General features: G+C 45.7%; 1 protein-coding gene across 3 annotated transcripts in view; it reads right to left on the bottom strand.

Moving 5' to 3' along the window:
* Positions 1 to 259: 259 nt before the first annotated feature.
* PRICKLE2 (prickle planar cell polarity protein 2) overlaps positions 260 to 11,123 on the bottom strand; it is a 156,191-nt gene continuing 145,327 nt past the window's right edge. For all 3 annotated transcript variants that reach the window (XM_064594173.1, XM_064594181.1, XM_045862020.3), the window contains exon 8: positions 260 to 6,361. In XM_064594173.1, the coding sequence (XP_064450243.1) occupies positions 5,487 to 6,361 (875 nt within the window). In that variant the 3' untranslated portion in view covers positions 260 to 5,486. The remainder of the gene's footprint in view (positions 6,362 to 11,123) is intronic.

The following is an 11,123-nucleotide window of genomic DNA, read 5'->3' as shown; positions in this document are numbered from 1 at the left end:
GGGGGAGGAGTGCATAGAGAGGTGAGTGATGTCCTACAAGGCACATCCTACAAGGCACCGGACAGTCCTCCGCCACCAACAATAAACTGGTCCCAAACGTCAATAGTGCTGAGGTTGAAAAATCCTGATTGACACAATCAGGTTCACCCTTCATAGTAAACCTCATCCCCTGACACGTGTAGCCTGTCTTCTTTGTTGAGATGCTCAAAGGCAACAATTTCAAGAAATCTGGAAAGGGAGGGAGGACTGAGAAGATTGGCAACACTTCTTTTATTCAAATTTTATTGGAAGTTTACAAATGTATTACAGACATCAGTAAAACATATCCATTTTACAGGGCACGGATCTCAAGCAAAGTGTTCACAACAGTCTCTGGCAGAGCCCACACCAAAGGCCCGTTGCAGACCTTCTTTACAAATAGCTTGACACTCGACACACAACACAGAGTCTGGCCCGCCTCACCTTCTCAGACCCTCTGAGGTTTTGTTTATGCACTTGGAGTTAAAGCAGGAGATGGGCAAAGCTATTCTATACAGGAAAGAATGTGTTTAGGAGAGGGAAAACTGCCGAAGTCCTAATTTGCTAAGGAAAATGCAGGACTCTTAGACCTTAGAATGTTAAGTCAGGGTCCATCGTAGAACCAAAATGCGTTATGGAAACACAGGAATATCAACTAGAGAGGCTGGAGAGCAGACCTTACTAGTGGGTAATTCTTTCCAAAAAATTTTAAAAAGGCGGGACAGTGACCTATTGAACACGAATGGCCAAATGCCCAGTAGGGTGAAGGGATATCTCCAAAAACTCAGGATAGAAGAATTTTTTTTTTTCTATCCTACAGATTCATCCTATCTAAATCACCAGAAATGTTTTCCTACACAACGTGACTTTCCTCCCTCCTTTTTTATTCCCCTTGGGGAAATCTAGTTTTGTCAGCAGGAAGTAAGCTTATAAAAGAGTATAGCTCCCAATAGTGAGTCATGGTTTATGGCAGTCTTGTGTTGACTGGGCTACTATTATGAGAAAATGGGAAAGGAATTCTTGGTCCTAACCTTGACAGCTGCTTCCAAGTGGTCAGACAGACGAGCTCTGATGTCTGCTGACGGCCCCAAGGGGTCAAGCACTGGATGCAAGGCAACGCTGTCTTCATTTCTACTTCCCTTGTGCTTCGAGAGATGGACCTCAAAAGGCAGAAACCTGAAAGTGCCTTCAAAATCAGGAGAGGAGGCTTCGCTGAGTCCTGCAGCTGGAAGGCTGTCTGTAGAGCCCATTCCAAAGCCTTGAAGGTGCTAAACAGTTGCTAATAGCAACTCTTCTGACATGAAATATTCAGATAACTGGTTTCATTTCCCACTTTGCTTTGGTCAGAGATAGATCCTCCTTCTTAGCCATTAGCATCTGGTTTCTGTTAGACAGAAATACACACAGAGCACTTCTCCTTGGAATTCAAATATTTGTGTTATTTCTGGTTAGAAGGTGGGATTAGATGAAGAGTAAGATGGCCTCTTATCTGACCTCTGCAAAAGCATGAACAGAAGGCTGCTTATAATAATTGGCCAAGAACATGGGAATGCAAAAGGAGGCCGAAGAGATTTGTCTTAAAACAAAGACAGCAAAACAGCTTATAGAAGTCAGCCTCCACTTTTAGCATCCACAAAGGAATTGGGCTCTCACAGTCATTTATGAATGAGGCTTCCTAAAAAGGGTGGTGTACTGTTTTGGGCCCATGGCAAACGATGGAAAGACAAATAAAAACCAGTTCACAAATGAGACTTGTTATCAAATGACCTCAGTTCTAATCGACTGACCCTGGCAGCTTGGAGTGTCATAAAGCTTTCTGAGGCTGCATCCATGCTCCCCGGGAAAGCGTAGATCCATCCATTGGTTTTATGGGCCGGGTTGCAGGGATGGAAGAGCACGCGTTACATCTATGTCATCACTGGCTGCACCTGAACTCAGCAACGGCGAGGGGTACCCAAGAAGTGGAAAGCCACTGCAGGAGAAGGAAATATAGTTGGTTGCAGTGCAAAAGCATCCTACAGAATGGGAAAAGAGGATGAGCACGGGCTGTCTTCTGGTCCCCTACTGGAAAGACAAAATTGCTTGTTCACTGGGCTGGCTGAGGACAGAAAGGAAGGACTAGAGATGAGAAGGTGAATGTGGAAAGGAGGCATCAAACAACCAACACTAGGAACCCTACCCGCCTTACACCTGCACAGGACCAGGGAGCATGGTTCTGCTTTCCCTCACCTCATTCACCTTCACACTTGATAGAGATCCTGGAACTACAGGACAGAAGGAAGGGTACCTGAATGCCACACTCCATGCCACCAGGCTGCTAAGAAAGCTGTTCACAGAATCAAGGGTTGTATGTATTGGCAGGGCCATTCAGGAAACCGTCAATGGCTACTTCCTCCTGGGAAAGAGTGCATTCTGTTGCCACTGAATTGAGCAGCGGTAAGAAATGACCTGAAGTCATTTCTTCCAAAGTCCTGAAGTCACCACTTCCAAAGTGGTGGTTTTAACCAAAAGACAAGAAGACCAATATGAAGAGAGGTAGAAAAAGCAAACCCTAGGTATTAGAGATGAAAGGAAACTAGGAAAAGATTACTTTTCTAGAACAGTCTATTGAAGATGAAATGAAATCTAGAAAGAGGTGAGTGTAAGCCCCACTCACAGGCAAAACTTGACCAGGAAGAGCTCGTGGTTATGATGGAGGAATCAGGTGAGGACCCTAAGTTCTTGCCTCAGAAGAGAACGCATTGAGTTTCTGGGACTGGGATTCCATGATGTTAGGTGTAAGTTATCACTAATGGGTAGAATTCCTACAACAGTGACATCCTGCTTTCTCCAGGGCATTCACTTGGAGGTCCCATCACCTTTGTGATGATTTTACCAGCCTCCTGGGCATCATCTGTAAGGTGCCTGGCTGCATGTGGGGTGGGCAGAAGCCGAGATGGAACACACGGAGGTGAACTTGGTTATAGACAGTGTGACCCTGAGGCTTGCATCTCAATATATTTCAAGCTCTGGCCAGTTGAGCTGCCGGATGCTCCCTGGGCAGCTAGCTCTGAAATCGCTTATTCCTCCCACCCTCTCACAGGATGTGGCTACGGGTTGATTTCCGGCCACCCTCTTCTTTCTGCTGATGGTGGCTCAAGCCTCGTCTGGGGAAAGTAAGAGGTACTTCTGGAAAGGATGGAGTTAGAAAGCAGCTTTTACCAGGAGAATTTCTTTCATTGAATTCCAGGCCACAGAGGACAGACACGATTTTCAGTTGTTTGTTATGTTAAGCGATCTACTATTGTCTCTCTTTTCTTATTCCCAAATGCCTTTTTATTCTCATCAATCAAGGAACTCAAAATTCCAAATTGGACTCGCCCGATTTCTACCAGAAACCTGCCACTTCAGTACATGGTGTTGCACATTATTTCTTAATCAGTTTTGCCAAGCAGTTTACAAACTTACTATACAAACGTAATAGAGTTAATTCTCCGGAGGCTTGGATAATTAATGAAGCATTTAGATATGAAGATAGCATGCGGAAAACAGCCACAACCAACATTTGCATTGCTTTTTTAAAAAATCAGTGACAATGACAAATGTCATATTAATACCTGAAAAGCAAATTATTTTAATACATCCTGAATGGAGTGCCATTTCCACGACCTTTACAGCCTTCTTTTCCCCAGACCCATTTGAGATGGTGTCTGAAAAGCCACTTTTCACATTCTCTCCATAAAAAAATACTAGAAAATATTAACTACTATACTGAAAAGAGACCACGCTCACCTCACCATGGCAGATGGGCACTGAGATACACCGTGTACTACATGAACAGTACATCTCACTAAAGGTGGGTCCTCCGATGGATTATTTCAACTGCCACAATCCATTAAAGGGAGGAGGAGAATGGAAGAAAAAGCCAGCGCTTCATTTTGAACTGAAGCAAGGTAGGAAGTTTTATTTTACTATAAACAACACAACCGTTAAATGTCTTCTTCAAGCAAACTCACTTTTGAGCCCATTTTCTGTCTGACCAACAGTCCCCAAAGTTCAACACGAAAATCCCCCTCTGAACAGCATTTGTTTTTCAAGGCCATCACCCTGAAATCTCCCGAGCAGCTCCCGTTCCTGGGTAACCCAGACACTCTGGTTACGGGGTGTGTTAAACTGGATTCTTTCCACAAGCATTGGGGGGGGAGGGGTATTCAAGGTAGAGGTCACCTCCACTCTACTTCATTTCCAGAAGCTCTCCTTGCTCTGGCCTTCCTTCATATTCCCCTTCAGTCTCCACCCTTGACTTGCTTTCTGCTTTTCGAATTCCCTTGTTCCTTCTCCACGCATGACGTACGCTCTAGAACACCCCGTCACTCCCAGAGCCCCACAGAACCTTCTGCCCCTACATATGTACTGCTTAAGTTCATTTGCACTGAGGACAACCGGTTGTCAGGCTAAGGCAGCTGTTCTGTCTGCCTTGGTAAAGGAAAGCAGATAATATAATCCAGGAAACATGAGCACCAGAAAATAATGCCACATTCAAAACAACGTCATGCTGACATCACACGACGGGTACCACTCACAGTCACTTTCATTTTCCCCAAGGGACAGACCAATAGCAAGCAACTTCAATGTTCCCAGCAGGGATGGCGTTGCTCACGGGACTTTACGGACACTGGTTGGTTTCTCTAATTGGCAAAAGTTACGTTTGCAATTAAAAAAAAAATTACTATCACTTTGTAGAGAAGAAATTCTACCGAGGGTGGGAGCAGACTTAAGGATGTCTCCTTAAGATGGAATGGAGCATAAAATACTTTGGGTGTAATAGTTCATTTTTTTTTTCAGCCACAAAAAGTCAAATTGAATAAACTCCTTTGAAAAAGGTCTCACTGACATGTAACAAATTTGTATAGAAAAAAGAAAAAAAAAAAAAAAGGTGGTCCTGGACCACCTCTGAATACTACTCAAAGACAACGCTGGATGTGCATGCAAGTCTTCACTGAGTCCTACGATATAGAAATTCCTTTGATATTACAAAATACAAAAATATTTTATCAGAACTCTCATTTACATTGCATTTACAATGGACATGTAAATAACTTAGTCTTGGGTCCTGGCTAATAAACAAATTACTTACTGGAAAAAGGGTCCTAAAAGTAAGAGAACCAGAGAGGATATAAGCGAGCGGGAAACAGTTTGCCATCTTGCGAAAGGCGACTCCACACAGACTGACGGGCAGGAGGGGGCCAACCCTGGCCTCCACAGAGTCTACAGCGTTTCCAAAGTGAAATGTGCAAATAATACTCAACATGCCGAGAACTGGGACTACCTATTGAGTCAGTCTAGAACCTTGCCTCCACAACTGGCACCACGTTCCTCTTCTCCTCCAGCAACCACCCCCGGAAAGCGCTTTAAAACTGAAAACAGTGCAAGTTTCTGGATGTACATTCTTAGCTCCCATCTTCCCCCATTCCCTGACGCCAACCGTATTAAGAGATGATACAGTTTTTGCTCTTTTGTCTTTTCCTGCTGTGCAACTGTCCCCTGCCCCCTAACGTGGAAGACTTGGGGAGGCCGTAGGAGCTGTATTTGTGCAACAGCTCATCGCTTGTGACGTATCGCAGGCGGGCGGGCTGGGGGATGGGTTCTCCTAGGAAATAGCCCTCATTGTCAGACTCCGAAGAGGACGAGCAGGTGGAACACCAATCATACTCGGTGAAGTAGGGTCCCCACCGCTCCCCAAAGGCATTCTGCAGAGCCAGGTCCGACACCGTTCTCGGGCACTGGCCGTACAGGTCCCTCCGGGACCCTTGGCCCAAGCTCTCCTGGAAGCTGCGCTGGCGCATGAACTGGTCGTAGTCCTCCCTGGCTCGGAGCGGGGGCCTTTCTTTTAACCGAGAGATGGCCTCGCGCTCGCTGGCCAGGTGGAGGGCGTTGTCCGAGCGAGAGCGCCGGGAACGCCTGGAGCGGTGGGGTCGGAAGCGGCGAGCGTCGTCGCGGGAGGTACTTCTCCTCCGCGTGCGTTCGCTCATGGGCTGGATCCTCATGCCCTCCTGCCCTGGCAGCTTGCTGCCCGCCATCCCCCCCTCGAAATCAAAGCTCTGGTGCAGCCTGCCGTGGGACTGCAGGTCCCTGTACCCAATGGGGTTGCCGAGCTGGTGGAGGTTTCCCTCCATCTCCTGGTACTGCTGGGCAGAGAGCAGGCTGCGAACCGACTCTGCGCTCCGGAACTGCATGGACGAGTTAAGCGTGCCCATGTTGCTCAGCTTCTCGGAGACATTCATTCCAGAGTCTTTGCTGAGGTCGGGCATGGAAAACCGGGAGAGGTGCTCCTGGCGCTTGGCGCCACCATCGGCGGACAGGCCTGGGGGGAGAGAGGGAAGAGAGGACCACGGAGGTTAATACAAACGTGCAGTCTTGTTCACTGGAACCGCTGTCCATCCAGGATCGCGGCATACGGTTGTGCAGTTGTACGCTGCCCAAAGGCGCTCTCAGAATGTTTGGGAGAGCTCTCCCCGCTCCACAGGGGGGTACAGCCCACCTAGAGAGGATACCTGGTTAAAATGCTTCCACAGAGGTACATTTTACGAGTTACTAATTCCTCCAAAGGCTCATCGAAGTCACTAGGAGCCCACTGTGCATCTTATGCATGCTTCCTCTGTTTAGAATTTCACTTTACAAAGTGCGTCAATTACCCCTTTGATCTAATGCTGCACTGTTAAGTACACGGGACACATATTCTGGATGTGGAAGGTTCCAGCGACAGCCGCTGGGCCATGCCCAAGCAATTCCTACCAACACGGAGCCTCACATCTAATCCCATGATACCAGACCAACTCACTTTCCTGTTAGCCTCCAGCAGCTTCCCCCTGTGCCTGTAGTCCCTAAGCCCCATAGCCCAAATGTCTGAAACACTAAGTGACTCCCTGGGTGTACATAGAGGGATATTTGCTCTCTCAGGCTCTTCAGTAAATGACTGCTGCAGGGTATTAAATGGGCCCCTGACAGCCAGAAGATGTGAGTGGGACTCTGGGACACTCCTTCCCCGGGGGAGGCACTTTTTAAAAAAGAGCCTTGAAAGAGAGGCTTAAGAATGGCCCAGGTGGTAAAATCTAAGCATTTTCACTCATTACCTGTTGGAAGATGAGCAATTTTGCCATTGCTGGTTGCAGAAAACATGTCTTTGAATTGCAATGGCCCATTATGACCCCTGCCACTGATTATTCGTCCCTCCCTGCTGGGGCCAACAACCCCACTCCCCTGACAAAACTAACGTTCTGAACACTTGAAAAACTACTTAGCAATATCTGTTTAAGCTAAATACACACACACACACACACGAATTATCAATGAAGCTTTTTTGAAAATCTGTGTCCTTTCGTGTGTGTGTGTGTGTGGACTTAATGTGTTATTTCTGTTGGGTGTACAATCAGAGTGGCGATTCTATGATTTTCCATTGCTACTCTTGGTTATACACCAAACAGAAATCAGTTTATAGGTCCAAAAAATGTACAGGGGTATTTGGAGAAGCTTTCTTTATAGTAGCTTAGAATTAGAAATAACTCAAATGTCAATTAATAGGAAAAAAGATCAATAAATTGTATTTTATACGATTCCCCCTTAAAAGGAATTAGGAGTCTGGAGAGATGGCTGATTCCAGGACAGGAGGAGGGAATGTAAGATCTGAGCCTGGAACATCTTGCTATGCCAAAGAGGAAGGAAGTGTTACAAATGAAAAATGAGGGATTCTCACTCGCCAAAGCTGAGCAACTTGAGCATCAAAACATTAAAAACAGTAATGATTTATAAACCATTGAAAAAGGAGGAAATCGTGAGTCCATACCTATACCAGATAAACACACCAACAAATAAATGGGGGAGAAGACTGGGCTCTTGTATACAATAGGATGTTGAGTAGAATGAGTACGCATAGAAGGGGTGCTGGATTTGGAAGACCACCATTTTGTAACCACTGTATATAAAGATCGATTCATGCAAGAGTCAACTTATGCTCAAGTCAGGGGGGTAAAATTTGATGGGGGAGCAGGGTATTTGCATGGTGGTTAAGTGTTGCTCCACGTATTTATTAGTTTGTAAGGAAAAATTAAGTAGCCACACGATGGAGAAATCAGACAGCACTTTGACCAGGAGAGCAAACTTAACATCATCGATGAGGTGTAACTGGACACTGCGTGCCTCCTGACGTAGGTCCTGAGAAAGGCACACGACCACTCATGCAGTGTTCCAGTCAGGAACATTTCCTGAATGGATTCAGAAGGAAACATGAGATAAGCTCCCAAATGAGGAAAATTCTATTAAAAAAAAAAAAAAGGGACTATATCCTAAAACATTTTTTTTTCCCACTATCATAAAAGTCTGAGGGAATGTTCTACACTGAAGAACATGAAGGAACCATGGCAACGATATGGAATACCCAATCCCTCCGAACTTATTCTCTAGTGAGAATGTTATAGAGCATAACTGTGGAACGACTGACAAAAATTGGGACATGGGCAATTAATAACCATATTATGCCAAATCTACTGTGGTAATTTTGATAACGGTGATAATTATGATAATGTTGGAGAAGATCCTTCCTCTTGGGAAATACACGGGAACGGATATGGTAGTACATGGATGAGCTGGATGTGACTTCCTCTCAAATCGTTCAGAAATACATTGCGTGCATGTGTGTGTGTGTGTGTGTGTGTGTGCAAGAGAGAACCAATGATAAACTAACGGGATAAACTATTAACCACAGGTGAATCTGGGTAAAGAGGACATTCTGGGTATTGTTTGTTCCATTTTTGCAACATTTCAGTAAGTTTGAAAGTTTCCGCAAAACTGTAGTGGGGGGTGGGTGGGAGGATGGGTTAGCCTGGTGGTGGGTATTGAGGAGGGCACATTCTGCATGGAGAACTGGGTGTTATGCACAAACAATGAATCATGGAACACTACATCTAGAACTAATGATGTAATGTATGGGGATTAACATAAGAATAAAAAAACAAAACAAAACAAAAAAACTGTAGTGTATGCATATACAATGGTTTGGTTTTCCATGCCCGAGGAAGCTACTGGGGTTGGGGGGCAGGTGGTGTATGCTATTGGCATCTAAAGGGGAGAGGCCAGGGAGATGTTGCTGAACGCCGTACGATGCACACACGGGGCAGTCCCCACAACAAAAAATTATCCAGCCCCAGAGGTCAGTCATGCTACAGCTGAGAAACCATCATATGGTGGAATTCCATACAACGACGAGAATGAACGACACCAAGCAACAGGGATGATGTCAGAAAATGCTGGCAGACACAAGAGAGTACGTGCTGTGTGAGCCCATTTATATGAAGTTCAAGAGCAGCCTGAGGCTGTCTATGGTGGCAGAGATCAGGGCAGTGGGAAGGGACCTCAGGGAAACTTCAAGGGTGCCAGAGATGTTCTATATCTAGACCTGGGTGATGGTTATAAAAGGATACACATGGAAAAATTTCTTGAGGTGCAGTTTTAATATTTTGCTTGCTTTACCTCATATGTAAGCTATACCTCAATAACATGGCATAAAAATAAAGCAGTGTTCTCATTAAAGAGCCAAATTTAAATGCTGGCTATGCCTGTGGAGAAACTATTCTGCCAACCACAATACTTTCATCTAGATTTTTTAATTCCATTACCGGGGTAATTGTCAGGGCAGGAGGGGATGAGGTCTTTAATTCCCCCTTTCCCTGCTGCTTATCTCTGACATACACATCATAAAGGCTGATTTACAACAGCCTAATCACTTCCAGAACCTCCCCAACCTGAAGGCGGAGAGGACAGGACAGCAACCAAGGATGATGAATGAGTCGTCAGGGCAGGTGAACTCCATCCAGTAGGGAAGGAAAAAATTCTTCAAAATCACAGGGAGAAGCAGAAGCTATACAGGTGGATGCAGTGATCTTCGCTGGGCTTTTTCCACAAGCCCTGGAGTGGAATCAGGGTCAGCATCAACAAGCTAGCAAATACCATACATTCCCAAACAAGCTGTTTTCCTGACCCTGTCTTTTAGAAGCTCCCAAGTCTAGCATTTCTGAGGACATCACATATGTGAACAGATTCTTATTTCGATGAGGTTAACATGAAGAAGAGCAGCTTCAGTCCCACTCGTGTTGTACTTCTGTGTTCTGGGCAATCTCAGGATAACCTTAATCACCTCAACCCTCCCCAGAACAGAAAAATGCTCGGTCAAGAACAGGAGGGGCCCGGTGCTCAACCCAGAGCCTACAACTAATCACTTATCCCAAACATAGGCTATTCCCTTGGGGACATGGGGGTGGGGTTGCAAAAGCTACCTGCTCACTGCAGACATTATTAATACATTAATTTAATTATGAATAAACCTTCTTATTGATTAACTCAGATTTTTCTCCAGGGTCTTCCTGCACGCAGAGCATGAACCGAATGGCCAATGTTACCCACTGATGAGCAACAATCATGTATTTGCCCCTAAACAGGTATCTCTCCGGTTAATTTCATTATTGGCAAAGTCCAGAGTCCTTATGCAGACCTCAAGACCCTCAGGGGCCTCCAAGATCACCCACCAAATGCTCTTCCCAGCTTAGTTGGCTTTAGTTACACCTTCACCACCAGCAAGCTCATTCCAGCCCCTCTTTGGAAAACCCTCCCCTCTGCACTGCTGACTTCTGCTCATCATTAATGTCACCTCTTCAGAGGTACCTGTCCTGATTGCTCTTTCTAAAGCAGCAAGTTGTCCCCCCAACAACCAGTCATTTTGTAGCCTTGATTTCTAAGGTCCCCACCCGGACTTATTTTCTTAAGTTCGTATGTTTGCAGTTGAATGGATGCCCCCTGGAAGCAGGGATCATGTTCCCCTGTTCACCAGACCCCCCCCAGAACTAGGAGTACCCCACTGGTGCTCAATAAATATTTATGGAATTAAGGTCAATGGAGCCTCACACTGCCACAGCTAGGAAAAAGCAGCTACCCTCTGACCTGAAGTGGGACAGGACTTAAAGAACAACCAATTGTAATTCAGATGGGTGGGATGCTAACCGTCAGGAACAGAAACACACGGTCACACCTGTCAGTCTCACTGTCTGTGGTGCTTCATTACGCGGCCTACCATCTGG

This window comes from Mirounga angustirostris, unplaced genomic scaffold (assembly GCF_029215605.1).
Source record: "Mirounga angustirostris isolate CCGP_5_RB_7025 unplaced genomic scaffold, mMirAng1.0.hap1 SCAF_1, whole genome shotgun sequence".
Taxonomy (NCBI): Eukaryota; Metazoa; Chordata; class Mammalia; order Carnivora; family Phocidae; genus Mirounga; species Mirounga angustirostris.
The sequence above is the reverse complement of the archived record's forward strand: the minus strand, read 5'-3'. Positions and strand labels throughout refer to the sequence as shown.